Source organism: Diplotaxodon limnothrissa, linkage group LG11 (genome assembly GCF_057381915.1).
Source record: "Diplotaxodon limnothrissa isolate DT_005_m linkage group LG11, D_limnothrissa_male_GT1.1, whole genome shotgun sequence".
In the NCBI taxonomy this organism is placed as follows: domain Eukaryota; kingdom Metazoa; phylum Chordata; class Actinopteri; order Cichliformes; family Cichlidae; genus Diplotaxodon; species Diplotaxodon limnothrissa.
In genome coordinates this window covers 17,151,586-17,175,885 of record NC_140606.1, presented here as the reverse complement: position 1 = coordinate 17,175,885, position 24,300 = coordinate 17,151,586, and the positions used below count along the sequence as shown (strand labels likewise).

General features: G+C 37.2%; 1 protein-coding gene across 1 annotated transcript; it reads right to left on the bottom strand.

Annotated features, from left to right (window-relative positions):
* Positions 1–1,020: 1,020 nt before the first annotated feature.
* Positions 1,021–20,731, bottom strand: LOC146622549 (doublecortin domain-containing protein 2-like). The gene is made up of 9 exons (XM_085365225.1): positions 20,445–20,731; positions 19,526–19,580; positions 15,687–15,763; positions 15,312–15,446; positions 14,532–14,681; positions 13,485–13,539; positions 12,885–13,062; positions 3,075–3,145; positions 1,021–1,725 (listed from the first exon to the last, which is right to left on the bottom strand). The coding sequence occupies exons 1-9, from the start codon at positions 20,729–20,731 to the stop codon at positions 1,021–1,023; spliced, it is 1,713 nt and encodes a 570-aa protein (XP_085221351.1).
* Between the last annotated feature and the right edge of the window lie 3,569 nt (positions 20,732–24,300).

Here is a 24,300-nt window from a genome sequence, read left to right as displayed (position 1 = left end):
CTGAAGTATCAGTTACAGAAGACCAAAAAAACTGTCTTTTTTTCCCTCAGTTTAATTTTTCTGGAAGCAGATGGACATTGGCATAGCAGCAACATTACAAAATAATATGACATGAAACTGCCTTTAAAAATTAGACATTGAAAATATGGTTCAGTGACAGAAATCAACATTAGGCGTAACAGTAAGGTTCTGGGCCTCCACTTGCACTTGTAGACTGGGAATAATTCTGTAAGTCTCTGGAACTGCATTACAGGGATGAAACATCATTGTTATAAAAGATATTGACTATTGTGATGTGTTGATCCTGCCGTTAGAGGGGACTAAAAATATAATGGACAAAAATCTTGCACGAGTGTTCTGGGTATGTTAAATTTATATGATGCACATCACTTTGATGCTAACTGAATCATTCAGTGACAACTTTAGCCCTACAGATGGAAGCACTCATTTAGGAAGAAGATCTGAATTTTTTATAAATTAGCTTACCATTCAAAAACAAACAATAATATATGTCTCGTTAAATACATTTGTATGAGTTTCTATGAGAGGCATAACCATTCTTTCGAAAAATTTCAAAGGATATTATTATATTATCATTTCTCTGCATCACTCACAACAGTGCTCACAGACAGTGTGTAAAGAAACAATAAAGCAACCTATTAGTTAAGAACATTTTTAATGCAAAAATAAGAATATATATGGATTTTATATGTGTATTCTGTTTCAAACATGAAAGTTATAAAGTTTTGATCCATATGGTGTTTCTGTAGTTTAGCAGACAACCATTTAAAGATTTAGGTTACATGCTCAGCATTGCAAAACTGCTTTTATATTGCTTTGTTTTCTATAAATTTCTATAAATTTTCATCTGTCACTTTCATTATATAAATAGATTTTGTAATTTCATATTTTCAGTATAAAGAACTTGGTGTTTTTTCCTATCCTTTAAATTTTTCACTTTCGTCTTGCCTCTCTTGATCACCATCTTCCCCTGTGTGTGCACTCGGCATCTTTGCTGGTTCATTTTTTCTCATCTGTGTTGAGCTCTGCTTCACCTTCTACCTCATTATCTTCTCCACTGACCTCAGCATTCACCTTGCTCTCTTCTTCTTCACCTGACTCTTTGGTAGTGCCCTCTTTTGTTTCGTTTTCATCCTCTTCTTGATTACTGTTGCCTCTGCTACTTCTACTGCTATCGTTCTCTTTAGTCTCGTTATCTGACTGAGTCGTCTCTGGATCGTTGCCGTTTCCCGTCTTTTTCTGTTCCTCCACTGTGTCTACATCATTAGTGTGATCCGTAGTGCTTTTTTCCACCTCAGTGTGGTCTTTATCTTCCTTCTCATCTTCCACAATTTTCCTCCTTTCACCTTGAGAAGACATATTGTTTCCATCCTCAGTCTCCTTACTGTCTAGAGCCTTATCACTGCTAGATCCATACTCTTCACCATTAAACACCTTCTTATTCTTTTCTGGATCCTCCTTCTTTTCCTCCACTTTCTTCTCATTTTCTGCTATATCTTCTCCTTTTCCATCTTTTTGTCCATCGATTTCTGTTTTTCCTCCACCTCCCCCCTCTTTTTCACCGTTTGTCTCCTGGTTATTCATCTTGTTTTCACTGCTAGGTAAATCACCTTCTTCTCTGCCATTTTCAGTGGCAACCTCCTCTTTTTCTTCTGGCTTTTCAACATTCTCCTCTGTTTCATTTGTATCAGTAGCATCAAGTTTCTGTAATGCAGTATAACCACAGAAGCAATTAATATCTCTAAATATTTTAACAGATGCAGTATGTTGAATTCTTTCTGTGATTTACACTGTTCTGTTGATGCTATGGTTCGTTGGTGCTATCTGCCTCTGTACACCCGCACAGTAGATTTTAAATCAAACATCAAGAAACGATAAACAGCAATCAATTATTGCCATACTGTAACTGTTTAGGAATTACAGTCATTTTTATACATAGTTTTTAGACGCCTGAAGTAATTGAACAGTTAACTGACAAGCGGTTTCATGCCCAGGTGAAACCAGTCCGTCCCCTCATAATCTTATCAAAAAATTAAGCAGAAAAAGATCTGGAGATGAATCCAAGTATTTGGTATCTTTTCCCCCGAATTCTCAATGTGATGTCCCAAAGACATGAAAAAAACAAAAACCTATGAGACCTATGCACTGGCCAGCTCAGCAAAACCAAAAGGACTGGAACACCATCGTTTGTTGGTTACGAAAAAAGCCTTCACGACTTCTAGACCAGTCAAGAAAACTATCAAGGAGCTTAGTCTAAAATGAAGAGATGCTTTCATAAATGGAAAGAGAAGGTGCAAATCAGTGGTTCCACTGAAGAATGGGAAGAACATAGCAAATATCTAAAAGAGCCTACACAGTTCTGGAACAACGTTTTCATCTGTTCTTTGGTCAGATGAAATCAAGAATCATGGAAAGGAGCATGGAGAAGAAAAGGAATAGCCCATGTTCCGAAGCATACCACATCATCTGTCAGACATGATGGACATATGGGAATGTATGGCTACTGAAACCAGGTCACTAGTGTTTATTTATGATGTGAATGACAAAGTAGCAGGATAAACTGTGAAGTGTACAGGGTTGTACTCTCTGCTCCGATTCAGCCAAATGCTGCAAAACTGATCAGACAGTGCTTCACAGTGCAAACTGCAAAAGCAACCCAAGAATATGTCAAGACAAAAAAAAATTCTGATATTTTTCAATGGCCAAGTGAGTCACCTGACCCCAATCAAATAAAGCATGTTTTTCAGTTAACTGAAGAAAAAGCAGAGAGACCCACAAACAAGCAACTACTGAATGTGGCTGGAGTAAAAACCTGCCACCTCAAGAAGGAGGAAGAACAGCATTTGGTGATGTCCATGGGTTCTAGACTTCAGGCTGTCAGTCAGGTAGACTAGACTACCACCACTGACTTTCATTATTAGTATTAAGAACAATCCTATTTAAAAATGCTTTGTTTAATAACTTGTGAGTCTGAAAATGAGGGATTATGTATAAAAATGACTGTAAATATATATGTAAAATAAAAAGAGCGAGTGAGTAGTGCATGTTTATACCGCTTCAGGTCCATTGTCTTCTAGTTTTTGGCAATCAGCATTTCCTTCATCAAACTTCTGTTCCAGTTCATCTAGAAAAACAGACAATATTAGCTCTGCATGCAAAATCAGAAGCTCATTTTACAGAGAGGTATTTGATTCCTTAAAGTACCGAAAAAAACAAGTTAAAGCATGTTTTCCAGTTGTGTTCCATCCTAATGTGCAATATTGAATACTGAAAAGGCTTGTTGTGGCCAGTACAACATAAAGGAAAGGTAAATAAAGAGTGTCCTACTATCCTGGTATAGATGCAGTAGACTTAACTGGACTCATTCAGAAAAAAACATGTAAAATACAGTAAAATAATAATAATTGACAATGTTAATGAATACATGTTTAAAAAAAAAAAAAAAAAAAAAAAAAAGCAGATGTCACACCTGTAAAAACTTGCCCTCAAATCTTGTCATTCTTTGGGCATAAAAGAGCCAAAGTGTTCCTTTATGTGCCCACTGCTCATCTTTTCAAGACCCTGAAACCAAAATTTTCGCACTCACTGCAAATTAATTAATTTTACAAACCCAAAAAATCTGTCCCATAAATATGGGTGCTTTTATTCGTCCTTCAGTCGAAGTCTTGTTGAAATTATTCAGCTTTTATTCAGCAGATGTTGCCAAATTTGAATACATGCAGCACAAGAGTGACACCTGCTGGTCTAAAGGAAAAGCACCCAAGATAATTTGTTGCAAGTAAACAACTTTCCCTAGACAATGGGAAGTGTGCAGGAGAGAGCCAGTAAACATTTTATAAGCTCATTTAGTGATCTAAATTTTACACTGAATGTTTAACATTGTCTTCATCTTTATTATCACCACTGCAGTAATCATCCTAATCATCACCACAGGCATGCAAAGTAGATGGTTTTCTCCTTTAACCATTGCTTTTGTATGATATCACAAAACAAATATGATGACCCATGATAATCATCCAACAGACTAGAGGCCTGTAGAAGAAATCCTCCAGTTCCCCCCGAGGAAACACAAACAACTGTAAAGTGAGACTGGGAGTCCAGGAATTTAAATGAAGACATCGTACTACAACTCCAAACAAGCTCAGCTCAGCAAGGCAGTTCTGTTGGAGTGTGAAAATGGATACGGGGCTTTTCTATTTTCATGTGAGCATGTGCATCAAAGACCTTGGAGTAATTAACCCTAAACATAAGAGGAAGACAAGTATACGCTCTGATAAACAACATAATTACACACTTGTTTTGAAACATTGGATGAGACTGAAATTTCTAATCAGGAATGAAAAAAAGAACAGTGCAATTAATATCTTTAATATTAGTTTTCCTTTCTACACATACCGGTTAAGGAAGAAAAATGACTCCGGTAGAGATTAGAAGAGTTTATGGAGACATTTAATGCATTTCAAATGCAAAACTGATTGAAGTTTAGCCATGGTGGGAGATGAAACGTTATGGTAATAATAACAGACCTCTTTAAGAATATTTTATGGAAATCACCCCGCATTCATTAGGAGTGAGGGCCAAGCGATTCAGTGTAAGCAGTAAGCAGAGGAGGAGCTGCTATGACTCTAAACATCTTAACATGATTTAAGGATGAGGAACAGGCTCATGAAAATGCTAAATCAAATTAAATATGATATTTAGAATCTCCCCCTTCTTTCTCATTCCAGTATATCCGGAGAGTCTGGCTTTGCAAATGGTTGGACTGCTTTATGTATGTGTGTGCAACTGAGTGTAAAATGTGTCTGACTTTTCCTTTCATAATCAGGCAAACACACACACACACACTCCCTCCTCCACAAGGCATAAGCAGACAGAGCACACCCACATTTCAGATGATGTGCTGCATCCAATAGTAAGAAGTAAAATTGTATGCAACTGCAAGCAGATATAATTACTCATATAAACGACTCTTGCTGGCATTATCTTGGAAGGTAAAGTTACAGATGATTGTCGCTCCAGAGAAATGCAATAAAACACAACTCAAGATGAAGTGATAGGCTGGATAGATTGCACACGTGCACACACAAATACAGTCTGCTTTTAGCGATGCAGGGTTTTTTTGCTGATCTAAATCCTGAAATGCATTGTTAAAAAGTTGCCAAAGGACATTTCACCAAATTCAAGTCTTAGCACAGTAGCAAAGCAGGTATTTTATCATTTTGCCTACCAGATGTAAAGGATTGCTGAAATCATGTGATGTTCTTAGAAGGTGTAGTGAAGAGGTTAATACAGAACTTAATAATCAAACATGAGCAAAGAGATGCATTCTACAAGAATGTTTCAAAGATTTTCCACTCCTTCAGGAAGCACTTTAAAGTCCAATAAACTTCTCCACAGGACATTTTTAACCACTATTGCAAAGGAATCTGTGAGTGAGTGGTATAATCTACACTGTTCTTTTTGTTGTTCTGCAAATTTGCAAATTATTCTCTAATTTGTGTTGGGACTTTTTAGAAAACCATTAACCCAGGTAAAACTCTTCTTTACCTTGTTTTTTTTAACCAAATCTTCCTTACAGAAAAAATAACTACTGTGCTCTGTCTAGTATCTGTGGATACTAGGTAGGATAGACATTTGTTATTGCAACATTTTCAGTGCTGATGATCACCAGGCATAATAACCTCTGACAGGGTGACACTTGCAGTAGGTTGTAACTCAGAGCAAAACAAATCACTGCTTTACACAGTAAAGCCAGTTTCTGCTGATCCCTTATTCACAAGGGGGTCACTCTGCATGTTTGATTTAGCAAGATGCCCTTCCTGACACAACCCTCGAGGGACTCGTGTCTCCTCTCAGGATCAAGCTGGAGCGCTTTTGTTAAGCGAGTGTGTAAACTACTACACTGTGGATGCACCACACTACATCACACACATGTGTGCTTTTATTTATTTATTTGCTTGGCCTCCACAAGCCTGGTCTACTTTAGCATTAACTGTACTGCAGCTAATAAATTCTCAAGTCTTGAAATACTACTTAATGGACCTGAATCACTTCACACATCACTCCTTGTATTTCACTGGACAGTACAGTAAATTGCATATTTACACCCAGATGATTTAATCCACTCAGCCTGTACCTGAGTTATAGTTGGGTGTAAAACAACATGCACAGTGATTTGGAATGCTGCCACTCTGCATGTGCGCTCCGGTCACTGACCAGGGTCCTGTTAAAACATGCAATGACTGTATGGCTACATGGGAGACCCAGCTGCTGCTGGCTTTACATAAATCTGAAACACAGAAAAGCTGAACAGCTGAGAATAAAAATGGTTGACTGGTCTAACTCTTTCATTCTGTGATACCACAATAACATGACTTGATACTTATAATGCTAATGATTTGTAAATTATTTGTATTTGTATTATTAGAATGGTAAGATCCACCAGTTTCGGAGCTTAACTCAGTACAATGGATCACTATCTTGGCATTTGTTGCCATCGCTAAATATTATTGTTATATAATGGAAGTGCAAAACCTTGCCATGTCCTTTTAAAAGATATGGTATATTGAAATGTCTAGCATTAAGAATAGACACAAGCTGTCTACACTGTGGCATTAAGTATTTCTTATGTATAGCCTTTATCTTTGAGATTTGTTTCCAAGATACATCTGGAAAAAAAAAATGCCATGCACTTTTGTGTAGAAAATTCCTCATATGCTCTGTGCTTAGATAGCTTTGACATTAAATCAAAGAAAACCTTTGCTTAACAATGTTGCAACCAGACAGCCAAAGTAATATTTATAAAGGTCACAGCTTCTGTTAAATGTTTAAATAATTCATGGAGCTTTTTCCCCTGCACTGTTCTCAAAGTTGCCTGAAATCTTGCCATTGACCGTTTTCATTAAACAAAGGTTTTAATCTGAATGAATGTCTAAGTGCAATATGAACACATATTAAAATCTGATTTCTTTTCCTTTCTACATAACTGAAAAAAACATGAGAGCATGACCATTTTATTCCAAGTTCAAGTACTTATGCTGTTGAGTTGTAATCATCAAATCTAAGAAAACACTGAACGCAATTCCTTTCTCTAATAATTCAAGCACTGATAGTCTTCTGTATATTTATTTAATTACTAATTGATTTATATCTTTTCTGATAGTTGTTCATGTTCTCTTTATCCTCTAAACTACATTATATGGACTAAAACTAGAAGAAAGAAAAACACATTTTAAAATGCATCGTTGATGCCATTTGCTTGCATTCCTAAACCTCTCTTTAACAAATAATATAAACTTTAGATGGCCAAATGAAGAGAAATGCTAAAAAAAAGACAAGCCTGAAAAGTAGAGATTGAACCTGATAGACATGAGGAATATTTGTGTCAATAAGAGTGTCACACATCACCTTAACACATCACCATCACAGCCGGTGCTGTTGTATGTCACAGCCAAAACACTTGTTAACAGATGAATGTGGCAGATTAGTACAGCTTCCCTGCTCTTTAATCCAGTAATCCTGCATCAATGGGTCATGAAGAACCCTTTTCTGCTGTAGTGAAAAGGAAGGAGATGAAAGGAATAGAAGAATCCACGAAGAACAGACAAGCATGGCGGTGATGTCGGAAATTTGACATATGAGCGTGTGCACAAATGCACATAAAAACAGACATGTGTGCGCACACACACACACAGCACACGTTGTCAGAACTTAGCAAATGAAAAAAAAAAAAAAAAGTGGTGCCATCATTCATCCCTCACTGCTTAGCCTCTTTTTTGACACAGGCACACGATTTGAGATGCACACTCTCTTTGTGTACATGTCTCCTGCCTCCTAACACTGGGTTGAACCCTATTTCACTCTGACAAGCATTATAGATACATATGCTAACAGGGCTAATTCCCCCCAGCAGAATCACATTTTATGACACCAGAGGCTGAGGTTTGATCTGGTTGGTTGGCTTGTGCATACGCAAAGGCATGCAGAGACAAGCATAATCACACAAACACACAGGCACACAAGCTCACTCACTCATGTCCAGCAATTTTTATTTCTCTCACATTCAACTTTCAAATAATACAAAGAATGGTTTTTGTTCCCTTTCTTATTTAAAACTGACTTCAAATCAAAGCCCTTTTGAGAAAATGTATGCTGTACATCCTTCATAAAACATACTTAAATACAACAGAAATTCAACTGGCTTCTGCTACCTTCAAAAAGATAAAGTACAAGAAAAGAAGGGAGCCATGCTATTCAGACATGAAGGTTCTGTGTAAAGTGAATGCCCTTGAAGTATTAATGCAAGTGCAGAAATCATGTGTGTGAAATTCAACATCTCTAGATTTATATTTTTAAATAAAAGGCATGATGAACCATGTTGGAATATTGGCTGCTCTGTAAGTAAATAGAAGTAGAAATAGAAAGCCCATTTTTAGCTAAGCTGATGCATTTTTTTTTTTACCCTATTTCTGAGGGTTTCAAGCTGCAAAGAATCCAGATTTTCCACAAATTTTCCTATAGTAACTTCCTATAGTAACTAACTACAAAGTGGAAAACAATGTTTGGCTTCCACTTCTAATCATTATTTGTACTGTAGCTTGCATTACATCCACTATTTATTGCATTGTGTGCTATTATTTCTTCCTACAAGAAAAAGCATCCTGGATTAAAAGTATTCCACAAATTTAATCACACAAAAAGTTCTTTAGGGAACAAAATAAACCTGACCCTTTAATTAGTGTCTCATCCACCCCCCACCAACAGTGTTAATGTAATAAGTAGGCATGTACACAGCCTGTAAAAGTTCAGATAATCAGTAGAACCCTGCTCTGCCTTTACCTTTCCTCTCTCTCCTCTTGTGCATACCTTTTTATCAGTAATTTCTTCTTGAAGTACAAGGCTCTTTTGTTGATTTTCAGAGCAGCAATTTGGCGCCAGCGAGGGGCCCAGACAACTAAAAATCTGCTTTGATGACTCTAAATGGAGAGATTATCCAAATGAAAGGCAATTATCCAAACCCCACCCATCCCTCTACCCGTTAATATCTCTCTGAGCGTTTTTTTTTATTCCATCCAGTACTCATGCTTCATCATCCCTTGGTTATTCATCAAATTCACTGTTTGATTCCACCTGTTTTCCCTTTTCCTCCCTTCTCCACCTCCATAATGTTCTACTCACTTCATCATCTCAGCTTTTTATTCCCTCTTCTCTCCTTCTTTATCCCCAATCACCTGTCTAAACACATCCTTTTCTCCTTTTTCGGTTACGCTTTTCTTTGTCTCCCCTTTTGGTTCTGCTGCATTCCCCTTCTTTTCCCAGGAGAGCCATTAACTGAATTGGCCACAGAGGCCATTTAAGAAAGAGAACACTGATAAACATCCCATTTCTATTTTGAGGCTAGCAACAACTGCTAATTGCTTCCATTCAAGCTGTTTTTGAAAGAAAAGGCTAACACTGACTAAATTGGACCAATAAGTTTAAAAGAATAATAAAGACCAAACCAACAAGCCATGTGTCTTTCTGGTTAAGTCTTTTAACCCACAGATACTGGTTATGTTTCATGCCTTCACAGTATAGTCTGGGTTAATTCCCCTCATATTAAGTGTGTTTTGAACTACAGGTCAATTTAGAATGTCTAAATAGCATCTCTGAAATTAACAATAATGTTAATAATCCTTAATTAATGTTTCAGAGAGCAGGAAGAATGTATCGTTTAGGCTACTGGATGGTATCTACCATCACACAGTAGCATGCCCTGTTTTACTCAACACATGAAAACATAACAAATATAATGAATTTAAACATATTTTATCAAAAGCGGAAATCACGAGAACATTCTGGAACTGTTGGGAGTTGTTATGCCTAACCACTAAAACCTTACGTATGTGGCATTTTCACATATGCTTCCCACATACTACATAACTGCATGATGCTTGATTTAAATATCCTCCTCTTTATATTTTATGACTTGAGAAAGGAAATCCCAGAAATACGACACAACAGGTTCTGGTGCAAAAATCTTTGAGCTCCCACCTCTTCCAAACAATCTTATCACTGCACTCTCAATGCCAAGAGTACTTTTTTAATGCCAAAACCCAGATGGCACTGGCATAAGACATTAGCAAATTTGACCTTAAGTCTCTTGGCTGGCTGGGAATACTTTGGTGAATATTGATATATATCCAAAATCAATTGCAATTGTATGGGTCAAATTTGACCCTGAACAGCCTCAGGGTACAACAATTTATATTATACAATACAATTTTTAAATACATCTTGTGTATTTTGGGTCACTTTATAAAAAGTCTTAAAATCCAGGTCAAAAGCATGACATTTAGGGTACGTTTTCTGCTGTCAAATGTCAAAAAAGGCTACATTTGACCTGAACAGGATGCAAGGGTTAAGCTGGGTCTCTTTGTTATATTAAGGTCAAATTCATGTCATTCATTCCAAGTTTGCTGCATGAGATGTCACACCTCCTCTCCCTTCTCTCTGCTCTCACTCAGCATTGTGTTCCCTAATGAAACAGCAAAGGTAAAGGCTTTACAATAGACGGTGAGTAACGGGGACTGGTGAACACACACACATAGACACACGCACTCAAAAACTAAACTCCATGTTGTAAACACAGTGAGTGCACTGCAGAGGGAGAATCTCCGGTTACAGGGTCACTCGGTCTCGTTTGTCTTTTTTTCCCGCTGTCATCGGCTTGCTTGTCCTTACAGTCTCATCCCTCATTCCAAAGCCATCTTTGACAAATACATTTATAATGAATTGATGCTTTTATAAATCATATAATATCTTTTGTCTTGGTTCCAATGTTCCAACACATCAGAGATCTGAAGTGTGGGTTTCATGCTTTGTACTTTCCACAGCCTCTGCCAGTCTGGCAACCTTTTGGCTGTGTTCCTTTTGGCACCAGAGCGGGGTGTATTTACCTCATGCCCGGCCAGGGCAGGATTTCCCAAAGGGAAAATAACACCAAACACCGCTGTGCTGCTTACAATCACCATAAAAGGTGATATGAACACTGTGTTCCTGTTGCAAAGCCAAATACTAACACAACACTGAATTTAACCTACCTAAGATGGTAGGCTAAAGGGACATTTTTATTGTTGTTGTCGTTGTTGTGTAAGCCAGTATTTGTTCATGTTTCATTTAAGAACCAAAAAAACAAAACAAAACAAAAAAAAAAGCAATAAATAAAAAGAATAAAGATGTCTTTGGGAATTAAATATACTGCTTAGAGTGAAATCAGGACCATGGACAGAGAAAAACACTCCGTCTTTCTATGAAACCAAACAAATAAGGAAAATATTGTGTCTCACTAACATGAAAGGACTAAGAAAGCATTGTACAGGTCAAACGGTGAGGACTGCATGAGAAAGTGAAATGTCCTCAAAGCCATTTAAAGATGTCTTATGTCAGATTTTGTTTTCTGAGATGTCTGTCTGTTAATGTAATTTTTGCTCAATGTCATCCAAGGGGACCAACAATGCAGTATGCTTTTCTGTGCCTGTAATATGACGTGCCACACAATCTGATACAGGCAATTTTGAGGGTGACATTACAGGCTGCAAATGCAGACATGAACATACCAACACAGAGAACACACACACACACACACACACACACACACGTTCCTCAGTTCTCTCGTTTGATGCAAAAAGCCACCTCCTCTGAACCACAGTCACAAATTCTCCATGCTCTTTTGGGGGTTCTGCTGTCAAATCCCCTGCCAGAGAGCCAACAGGCAAAATCTATTAAGAGCCACAACATGACGTAATGTGGTTCATACCACAGAATCAGTTATAACAAGGTCAGCAGCAGTCTGCAGAAGATTTGCTTCCCTTTGACTTTAAAACTGATAATCATAAAGACAATGGATGAATGGATAGATGGATGAATAATAATAATAATGAGATTAAGAGTCCCAGAGCAGCAAAACCTCCTAATTTCCAAAAAAAAAAAAAAAAAAAAAAAAAAAAAAAAAAGGATGGCAGGTGCCAAACTTTCTGTAGGACATTATTATATACGTATCACAAGAAGATGACGTAATGTGTTTGTTGTAATAAAGGTTAATGTCATCATGTTAGACCTACTTTTAATATTTCATGGCAAATATTTTGCAGAGCAACAGTGCCACTGTGTGGACATTTATGAATGCAGCAGGTTACATAAGATTCCAGTGACAAAGCATTACATCATATTTTTGTGTATGTTAAACTCTCAGCAGCACATAAACACCACTTGTGAAACATGGGATGGCAAATTCTTAAAGAAGTAGATTATTCTGATACCTTCCACTTGCACACATCTACCATACTCTATAGATGAAAAATGAATACAGAAAGTGGTGATGATGATGACAGAATCACAGGAGCATGAGTGTTGCTAACTATTGGTTATTGGGTATATTATTATCCATGAACTAAACTATTTTAGTTCTTGGGTAATAATATGTCAAACAAACTTTGATTAGATTCCTTTTGTATGATTTTCCTTCACTAGCTCATTTTTATTAAAATGTGACTTTTTTGACGGTGTTGAAACAAGTAAATACTACTGATTATAACTCTATGTTTAAATATATATTACAAACAAACTACTTAAGGATATAATTACAAATGCAAGCCCCAGAATAATATGAGCAAGAGCATGTCACTGCTATATTGTTTATCCAGTGTAGTCAAAGTAACCCTTAAATATAAACCTATACTATATACAGTAGCAATGCTTTCCTTTCTTTGACTTCGGGATGAATACAGCCCCGCTGAGCTTAATAGCCACCATGAAAACAAACAGGTGTAGATATTAAAATTTCACTTCTATTCACGGTGATCTTTTTCGTGTTTTTGCATTACCATTGTCAGATGCACCAGGAGTCAAGCTCTGTCTGCTCTTAATCTTCTTTAAGGAGAGCAGTCTGGCCTGAGAAATCTCTCTTACAATGGAGGACAGGTGTTCCTTGTTGTGGCTTGGAGGCGAGGCCTTAGGAGACTCTCCATCTCCACTGTCACTGCTCTGGACCATCGACTTACCCTGCAGAAAGTAGCAGTCAGATTTAGTTAGTAAGAAACTTCTCATAATCATGATGATGGAGAGTAAAAAAAGACTTACATCTTGGGTTTGCTGCATCAGTTTATCCAAAGGTGGGATTTTGAAATGAACCATAACGTTTTGTTTTTTTTAGAAACATGACTAAATATTTTATATTCACAATGAAATACAATTCTGCAAGTCCACTTGATCCTAAATTTAATTCAGGCTTAAAATTTAGGACTGGGGAGTCTAGACCACCATGTTTTTACATCATTATTTGCTAGCCATCCCTAAATAATTAAACCAGCAGAATTTTTCAGAGAAAATCTTTTCTCTGTGCTTTGCATGTTAAAGAATCCTGGAAAAGTTTTGGATTATAAAATATAAATAAATAACAGCTCACAAAATATTGGACTACTGACATTTTCACTCTGTTTTGAGAACCTGTAGATGGGCGGCAAAGAATAAGATTTCATTCTGTGAAAAAAAGAAAACAGACAAAAAGTGTTGACATATATATTTGATACTGCAAAAATGATTAACAAATATTGACTTACATACATGAAACCCATACATAAAGGATTGAAGTGTAATACATTTGAACATGACATGTGCAGGTATATTTAGTGTGTACGTGTGTGTGCATGTACATGTCTATGCATAGGAATAGTAGTGGTAGAAAAGTTATTTTAAGCTATATAGTTTATGTCTTGCATATTTCCACAACCATATCCATAATCACATACTGTGTATGCTACCATTGTATATAGTGCATTATCTTACTTCTTTTTTATTTGTTTGTATTTTATTTGTATTTTTTGTATTTTCCTTCTGATATCTGTACTTGAGCTGAGGTAACGCAAAAATCTCCCCATCGTGGAATCAATAAAGTCTTGTCTTATCTTATCGTAAATAACATCTGTTCACAAACTTCCTAATATCTATGTTTGTTTTTTAGTCTGTCTATAATTAAGCTCTTCATAGTTGTGTGTACGTGCCTATAATATCTATCTGTAATCATAATCATTTCAAACAGAACACCTTCATACAGATGGAACATGCGTGAGGATTGTAGTTTTCAAGGGAATTAAAAGCAGCTTTGTAGCCCTAAAGGAGTAATTAGTTGCCCCAGTGGAAAAGATCTAAACACAAACTGTACGGTTTCCAAGAAGCATCCCTGGTCACCATAGTATTCGATTTTTAAAGTTCCACAGCTCTTCATGAATGACTCAAGACTACACATAGTGATGGATATTAACGGTGTTCATGACTCACTGCTATTCGTGTGCAATTCTATTGTAGAAATGCTTGTGTTTATTTTTAATGCAGGCTAAATCAAATGCAAAATTTCAAACCTAATGACATCATTTTGCAGATCTTAGATGTGTGACAGTTTGGTAAATGTCAAGTCTTCATTTTTGTTTTTAAATCAAGCACTCAGTGTTAAGATAAAGTGTTACTTTCTTTACCCTCTGACTCGCCTCGTCCCTCTGGGTTTGGTGAAGAGCAGATCACTGTAAGGAAGCTTCTTAAACTTTTCTCTTCCCACAGCCACATAAAGCTGACCACTCTCTAGCTGATTCCCCTCAGTCACCTGTTGGCCTTCATAGGTAAAGAGACTAGAACACACAAAGAGAATCAAAAGCCTTATTGTTTACATCATGTGCTGGCTCCATGTGATCGTTTATTGAGCTGGTTGAAAAATGAAGCATACCGACTTTTGTTGTGCCAGTAGAATGTATGTTTCATATAGTGTCAGAGCAGATAGACTACCAGTTAAAAGTTTAGACACAGCTTCACATTTAATGGTTTTTCTTTATTTTTCTGACTATTTACATTATAGATTCACACTGAAGGCATCAACACTATGAATGAACACATATGGAATTGTATAGTAAACAAAAAAGTTAAATAACTCAAAACATGTTTTATATTTTAAATTCTTATATTTGGTGTCTTTAGCATATGCCTACAATATAACTGAATGAGAAGGTGTGTCCAAATTTTTGACTGGTAGTGTATATTTTTACTTAACAAAAGAAAATCCATTTTAGCATCGGTAGTAAATACATTTTGAGATCAAAAATCAAATCAAAATTCAATAATGCAAATATATGAAATTGGGAATAATGTGCTGTAACGGAAGTGCATGTGTTGAAAGTCTGATGCAAATTAGTTTATATAATAAAGTTTGCAAAGAAATGCAGTACATTTATGCAGTTTTTTGTTTTTTGAAATTGTCCACCTACCTTCTAACTCCCCCGAGGACTCTTAAACCCATCTTCTCTGTAATCATTTCTAGTATCTTGTCAAACTGGCCCAGTATCCTCTGGTGGACCAACAGCCTCACTGCGGAGTTCAATATATCACCATTTGCCACCACACTATGGAAGGGAAATGCACAGTTAAAAAAAAAAAAAGGCAGAACTTTGGTGCAAACTGCTTCAGTTTCCATTGTCAAGTCCAGTTTTTCTTACACTACCTATCTACTACATCTACTTCTTTTCTATGTCCAAATTGGTCATATATTTATATTGTGTATTTAATCCAAAATAATGGGACAATTTAAGAAGATTTTTTCCCAAAGTGAAGTTAAAAACTTGAAAAATGAAAATTCAGCTTACAATATGGTGCATGGCTCCTTGATGGGTTTCAGGAATCGAGCTGACACAATGAATCTATTTGGTGGAAATGGTTTAATCTAAAAAAAAAAGAGAAAAAAGAAACAGTCAAAAAGTGTCAATAAGTCTATATCAAACATACAGCTGTTAATTAAATTTATCTGGAAGAAAAAAAACCTATTAGTGCAGTTTTTAATAATGCATTAAGCTGAATGAGTAATGTTGATGTTTTGTGATAACAGGACTAAGTTAAAAGCTTGTTGGTGAATCACCTTGTCCACATGGGATCTGGAGGCTCAAAACAACAGACCTGTATAAACTTTAGGGACTTTGCAGACCAATGCTCATACTGTAGTCCAAACAGAATGGGCACTTTACTAACCCTTCATCCTAAATACTGGATACAAAAGACTCATCAGGGTTAATAATAGCATGCAAGCTCTAGAGTCAAAACTAGCAACAACAGTTTGACAGTAATTAAATGGCTTTGTAAAATCATTTTAACCATACAGGGAGTGCAGAATTATTAGGCAAATGAGTATTTTGTCCACACCATCCTCTTTATGCATGTTGTCTTACTCCAAGCTGTATAGGCTCGAAAGCCTACTACCAATTAAGCATATTAGGTGATGTGCATCTCTGTAATGAGAAGGGGTGTGGTCTAATGACATCAACACCGTATATCAGGTGTGCATAATTATTAGGCAACGTCCTTTCCTTTGGCAAAATGGGTCAAAAGAAGGACTTGACAGGCTCAGAAAAGTCAAAAATAGTGAGATATCTTGCAGAGGGATGCAGCAGTCTCAAAATTGCAAAGCTTCTGAAGCGTGATCATCGAACAATCGAGCGTTTCATTCAAAATAGTCAACAGGGTCGCAAGAAACGTGTGGAAAAACCAAGGCGCAAAATAACTGCCCATGAACTGAGAAAAGTCAAGCGTGCAGCTGCCAAGATGCCACTTGCCACCAGTTTGGCCATATTTCAGAGCTGCAACATCACTGGAGTGCCCAAAAGCACAAGGTGTGCAATACTCAGAGACATGGCCAAGGTAAGAAAGGCTGAAAGACGACCACCACTGAACAAGACACACAAGCTGAAACGTCAAGACTGGGCCAAGAAATATCTCAAGACTGGTTTTTCTAAGGTTTTATGGACTGATGAAATGAGAGTGAGTCTTGATGGGCCAGATGGATGGGCCCGTGGTTGGATTGGTAAAGGGCAGAGAGCTCCAGTCCGACTCAGACGCCAGCAAGGTGGAGGTGGAGTACTGGTTTGGGCTGGTATCATCAAAGATGAGCTTGTGGGGCCTTTTCGGGTTGAGGATGGAGTCAAGCTCAACTCCCAGTCCTACTGCCAGTTTCTGGAAGACACCTTCTTCAAGCAGTGGTACAGGAAGAAGTCTGCATCCTTCAAGAAAAACATGATTTTCATGCAGGACAATGCTCCATCACACGCGTCCAAGTACTCCACAGCGTGGCTGGCAAGAAAGGGTATAAAAGAAGAAAAACTAATGACATGGCCACCTTGTTCACCTGATCTGAACCCCATTGAGAACCTGTGGTCCATCATCAAATGTGAGATTTACAAGGAGGGAAAACAGTACACCTCTCTGAACAGTGTCTGGGAGGCTGTGGTTGCTGCTGCACGCAATGTTGATGGTGAACAGATCAAAACACTGACAGAATCCATGGATGGCAGGCTTTTGAGTGTCCTTGCAAAGAAAGGTGGCTATATTGGTCGCTGATTTGTTTTTGTTTTGTTTTTGAATGTCAGAAATGTATATTTGTGAATGTGGAGATGTTATATTGGTGTCACTGGTAAAAATAAATAATTGAAATGGGTATACATTTGTTTTTTAAGTTGCCTAATAATTATGCACAGTAATAGTCACCTGCACACACAGATATCCCCCTAAAATAGCTAAAACTAAAAACAAACTAAAAACTACTTCCAAAAACATTCAGCTTTGATATTAATGAGTTTTTTGGGTTCATTGAGAACATGGTTGTTGTTCAATAATAAAATTATTCCTCAAAAATACAACTTGCCTAATAATTATGCACTCCCTGTATTTTTAGTACACGAAAGTACAAAATAAAGAAAGAGCAACATCAAAGCTTTTACTTATAAAGAAAATCCGCTATTGTCCACACTAAAATCATCCGTGATGTCCATGACAGCAAAAGAATGAGCTCCCCTGTGATGTGAGGCTGCAGAGAGTAAGCTCTGCAGGTTTTGTCCCACAACACCTGTAACCTACTGTGAGACTTGCATCCTAGGGGAGAATGGGATGAGGGAGGAGTTGTATTAAAAGTCTTCTGGTGTGTGTGAGTGCAACCTGGCAACTGAGGTGTGAAGGTCAGAAGTAAAATTAAAAAATCTTAGATAAATAAAGGGCGGTGCATGTTCAGTGGTACACCAGTTTTCAACAACAAGCCAACTGCACACTGCACACCAGGAGAAAATGCTACAACATACTACAGAGAGAGGCTTTGGAAACCACAGAAGATGATAAAACACCACAATCAAAAATCCTGAAATCTGCTGTTTGCTAGAGAATAGAATTATTTTTATTTATTTTATGTTTTTTGTTAGACCTAGCTAACCAATCCAAATCAGGAAGAAACCAAGCAAGGCAAGGCATGCATCAGTCTCTAGGGACATCGCACAAGTTTTTATTATCTATCGATTTGTTTATCAGTATCTGATCTTTCATTCTATAGTGGGCAAAAAGTCCCCACGGCTCGTTTTAGCGTCCTTGTACATAGTCCACTTGGCAGAAAAAAAAAAACAAAACAAAGGAAACTCCTTGTTCTTTCAGTGCATCATTTAAATGGAACCTCTGCCACATCACACACCTACTCAGTTATATCTTGAGTGTGCACTCGCTAGATACCAGTGAAGTAAACAACAATTAACAAGGTCATCTATAATGAAAGTTCTTGCAGCGGGTGATGAGACATAATCAAGAGCACGTTCTCTTTGAACGATAAACACGTTACAGTCAAGAGGAGCAGATGATGACAGCTAGTGTCTTTAAAGTTGTGGTCATAAGTTAAAAAAAATAAATTACAATAATTTTAAAAATGGGCTGCACACTTTTTAGAATACCCTGACAAAATTTGGAGTGCCCCATTATTTGCTCTGACAGCAATTAGCATGTCAAATTCTGCACCTCTTTATTTTCTGACATCTTGTCCATAATGCAAATGAAGTCAGCAAAATTTGTTATTTTGGGTTCTACTAGACCATTCTGTGCTTTCGCCAGGATACATTTTATATTAGTTTAAAAAAAAAATAAGGAGGTCATGAACCTGTGGGCTACCTGACTTTAAGCTCCTTTGGCTCTGACTTCATTGATGCATTAAAGATGTATTAAAAGGAGGGATGATTATGATCCATAAATCAATAATGCATGGAAACTGAGACGACAACACAGTGATTCCTCACAGAGAACAATTAGGGGGAATGCTAAACATAACACCTTTCTTCAAGGATCTTCATAAAATCTTTATGCTGTGAGTGTTCCCAAATATATTTTTCATTTTGAAGCAGTTTTGGATGTTAAAAACTGGACATAACAACTTTGTAGTTGAAATGTAGCCACTTCAACACACTAAAGTGTCTGAAACTAAATCTAATGCAACCTGTGGACTTGATGTAGTAAGAGAGCATTTGAGGAGTCTAGCTGGATTATTGGAACTGTAAATTATATAAACCATCTCTTCTAATTGCTAGTTTAAAGCCAGCTATAAAAAAAAATCCTGGGAATTCCAGGCTGTTAACACTGTTACCCTATAACAGCGTGGATCTTACTGACTTTTGAAGCCGCTTTGCCATACCTGCATTGGAACGGTCTGCATCATTTTCTTCTTCCTGGAGCCAATCTGTAGATAACTAAAAACAAGAGATAACGTGACGTAAAGGTTAGGTTTCCTGTTCTGTAAGGTATTCTGCACCCCACACATGCAGAATAACGTTTTCAGCAGTTAGCAAATTCTCATCCCTAACTGCTGAAAGCTGTACCAAGAGTTAAACAACTAGAATTTAGCCACTTGTCGCATAAAGTCAATTACCAAATGTGCAGCTTTTTACTGCACAAAATTTAATAAGTTGTTATACAGAGAGTGTTAATTTCAATTGTTCCTGCATCATCACAGCTGATATTCCAAACATTTTTATCTGAATATTTAAAGAAAATAAATCTGCATGCACTTTCTCTGGTTTTTACTGTAAAAATAAAGGAGGATGGAGACAGTATGCAATCTTTTTGCATCTGGGATACATTAACTTCCCCTCTGCTGCTTCTCCATTGCATTCTATGAATAAGTGGCTGCTCAAATCTCATTATCTGCTGCATGAGGCCACTTATTTTTAGGCTAGGGCAGAGTACACTTCTCTACAGTGCTGATCTCATTTATCACTGCCGTGAGTCAGCACTGGTGCAAAACTTTAAAGCCACGACTCAGCTCCGTGTCTGACAATTGGCTCGATTTGCGTACATATATATTTGCTAATGTCAGCTACAATGATTATGAAACAGTAGGGATATTTCAAAAGAAATTTGCATGAGTCTCGATTAACAATGATTGCTAAGGGCCAGCTTTCCCTCTTGAATGCATCCGCAACTGGTAGATGGTTTATTCCTGGTCATCTACAGCTGTATGCATCTAATGCTTATTGACGTCTGTATAATGACACAGCGTGAAAGCCTTATAAAAGTAGGCTAGCTTATTTGCCTAAACCACAATTTATGCTTACTCTAGCTTTTTGAATTTTTCCCTCCCAGCAGCGACGTACTGCTCCCCGCTCCTCAGGCTCTCCAAGCAGTCAACTTTATGACCTCCTCTCGGTGTGTAAATGTTTCTCACGGCTCCAAACGGGGCTTGTATGCCGCCCGTCACCTCTCTTAGCAAGGTTTCAAAGTTGCACATCCTCTTTTGGTTTATCACTATCCGCCGAGCATCGTAGTATGGATCGCCGTTTCGAAACATGAAAACGTTCTTCACCACGGGTTGAGAGAGAAAGTTTGGCCTCTCCGAACTCATCTTTGTGCGTAAAAGCGGGCGGAGAGGAAAAAAAACACGTTACAACAAACTCACGGTTCAGAGGTACGGGCCATTATAACGTCATTAGAGCTGTTCCATTCTCGTCAAATGTTCTGGGTTGAGTAAAAATGGGTAATGGAGGCAAATCTTCAACCAGCAGACTGGACAGAGAAAAATCCAGAGGAGGAAAAAACTGCTTTCTGCACTTAAGAAAGTTGCTGATTAAAAGTATGATGGAGCGTATAAAAGTGCTGACGTTTCCCTGCGTTACAAATGTCAGCTGTCTGCAGAATTCCCGCTCCTCTGCACAGGAGTGTGTGGAGTAACCGCTACAGCGTGTGCACCGCTATAAACCGCAGGTGATGGTAAAAAGCCCAGCGAGTCTAAGTAGTTCCCTACTCTATGTAGACTGGGTATCATGGGAGCTCAACTGTTGGGATGTATCTATGGGAACAAGCCGTCGTCCCCTGGCCGATTAGAAGGGACCTTGCACAGCCATAATCACCAGGTAGTCAATCATTAGCTGATGAGATGGAGACCTAAGTGTTCAAATGCGCCCCGTCAGTGTGTGGGGTAAGATAACAGCATAGGCCCAAAGAAGTCCGTGATCAGAGAAAAATAATAATAATAAAAAAAAAAATTGTAACCAAATACTCCTGGTGGGCAGGTGAGAACGTTAATGAGGCACCATGAGACCAGGTCGAAGCCGGGTTGCTGGTGACATCCTGAAAGCGGGGCGAAAAACATGTTTGTCTTGTGAACTGTAATTATTCTGGAAACGCAGCTTCTAGATATGTGTACCTTATGTACTTTTGCTCAAAAGTGAAACGCCAAATGTATTCATACAAGTCAAAAGACCCTGATTCATTTTAATTAATGAATGCAATGTTTCCATTAGAACCAATACTGATACTACTAATAACAAGAAGAAGAAGACGACGACGAACAACAACTATTACTACTAATGCACTGTCTGTGGTTGATTTCTGTGAAGTTCTAAGCTTTCCACCTTATTTTTATAATTTTGCTGAGCAATCCGCTTGTTAGAGGTCCGTCAGATAATTCAGAGCAAAAGTTCTACACAAGTAATTATAATAAATATAACTAAATGTAATAAATATAGCCACTGTGGTGTACTTTTTTGGAGCCATTTCGGTGACATTATGAGCGTCTGTAAGTGCGTGAATTACCTAGAAGATGATGCATAAAGTGTAATTCATTTACAAAGAGAATTCACGCCTGGGCCAATAATAGCTTACACTAGTATGATTATTATCCGAATACTGAAATTTGAAGTGGAACAAAAAACCACCAAGTTTTGCATCATATTTTTAAACACACCATAGTAGACAGGATATGAGGTCAGTTATATTAAAATGGGTTAGGTTCTTTATTTGAACTCTTCATAATGAGTAAGCTCTGTGCTCTCTCTCTCTTTTTTTTTTTTTTTTTTTGGCAACCGAACTGTATATACAAGTAACCTTGCATTGATGGGCTGCTTATAGTGGCATATAGTGCCCTTTTCCAACCAGTAGAGGGCAGTGGACACCAAATAACGGATCATAAACACACACCTGCAAGATAAGAAGCCAAAAGAAAGTATTTTTATGCAATAAAAAGTAATTTGTGTACTTATCCATTCACAGAGGGTTGCCTCTGTTGGTTCCGTGATGTCATAGTAGTACAATAGTATGGTGCATGAAAACGTGATGCATTTAGCAATACTCTCATGACATAAGAAGTTATAGAGTATTGTCTCAAATGTACAATTAACTACAGGCAGTGACCGCTTTGTTTATTTGTTTTCTGTATGCTATGAAATTAAATTGATTCGTTTATTCTTTGAACATAAAAGACCTCCAGTTTGAGACTGGGAGGAGATGCAAACCCAGCCTCAGGTGGTCACAAGCTAGTATACTCCTAATGCTGGTTCCAAATGAGAGGGCTGCATCAGGAAATGACAAACCTTTGGAAATAAGGGAGCAGCTAAAAGTACCTCTTTTTTAATTTGGAAAAATGATTATGTTCCTAGCATTTTTTTTTTCAAAAGACATGTTTATTTAATACTTTCAGTGCACAAGGTTTACACAGTTTCAGTTAAAGTGACTGGAAAGTTGCAGAATGTGTATATCCCATTAGACACAATATCAAGAATAAGCCCAAATAATATAAGCACAGTGCACATCAAAACAACAAAATTCCATTTTCTTCCACCTTTCCTTGTGTATATGTATGTCTTTTTTCAATCTCAACATCAGTGGCAAGACATGAAATTATACATAATTGCTGTTGTTTATCGGATGTGATAATGGCACCTTTTAAACCCTATCCCTGCACAGCCAAAATTGCTTTGCAATTGCCCTTGCTTGACAACATTTGGAAAAAACTTGATGGCAAATATCTGTCATTGCCTGATAACACTAGCGAGAAACTGAAGTCGGGTGGCATCATGAAAACGTAGAAATTCAGGTATATTAAGGATCTACGTCCATATCAAATAAAATGTAAATGTACAAAAGTGCTTGTTTGGCTAAAAAGGATCAGTAGAGATAGCAGTTGATACAAAAACAGTTAAGTGCTGTAACTAAGAAAAATGTGTGCTTTTATTTTGTAAACCTGGCACATTAAGGAATCATAATAAAATGATAAATAAGTGAAGGCTTTTATTTTTGAAAATCTGAACAATTTCTGAGGATAACATTAAATTTTTTTTAAGTTAATGGGAGTTTTAACAGCTGGGATAAGATCCAGTAACGTATGAAAGACAGTCCTGTTCTTGTATTAATCACCAGGGTATGTCACATAGAAAGAGACGAAAGAGGCAAAACTGTGTACTACAGATAGGAATACAAACTTTATTTTACTCTATCTAATAATATTACATTACTATTACATTAATGTAGCAAAAGGTTCAGCTAACTTTGCATAAAAATAGGTGGTAGAAATATTCTTCAAGGAGCTATTTCTACTTTCTTATTTTAAGTATGTTTCAGAGCCTGTACTTTTTCACTTCACTTGCTGTAAAAATCTGAAATCTTTGGATTGTAATGATATTGATATGATAGTGGTTAAAAGAGTCATTGAGGCTATTATAAAACCATACATCTGTAATTTATCATTTCAAACTGGTCGATTTCCAGACAGAATGAAAATAGCAAAAGTTATACTTCTATACAAATCTGGAAACAAACACCATTTCACCAACTACAGGCCTGTCTCTTTACTACCTCAATTCTCAAAAGTTCTTGAAAAACTGTTTAAAAACCGACAGTAAAAATTTATAGATAAACAAAAACTACTCACTGAGAGTCAGTACGGATTCAGATCAAGCAGATCAACATCATTGGCACTATTAGATTCAATAGAATACATCACAAATTCCATAGACAAAAAGCAATATGTGGCTGAGTTATTCATAGACTTGACAAAGGCATTTGACACTATAGATCATGATATATTAATAAGAAAACTGGAACGTTATGGTGTCAGAGGGGTAGTTTCAGATTGGGTCCGGAGTTATTTAAGTGACAGAAAGCAGTTTGTGAAAATAAATGGTTGTTCCTTATGTA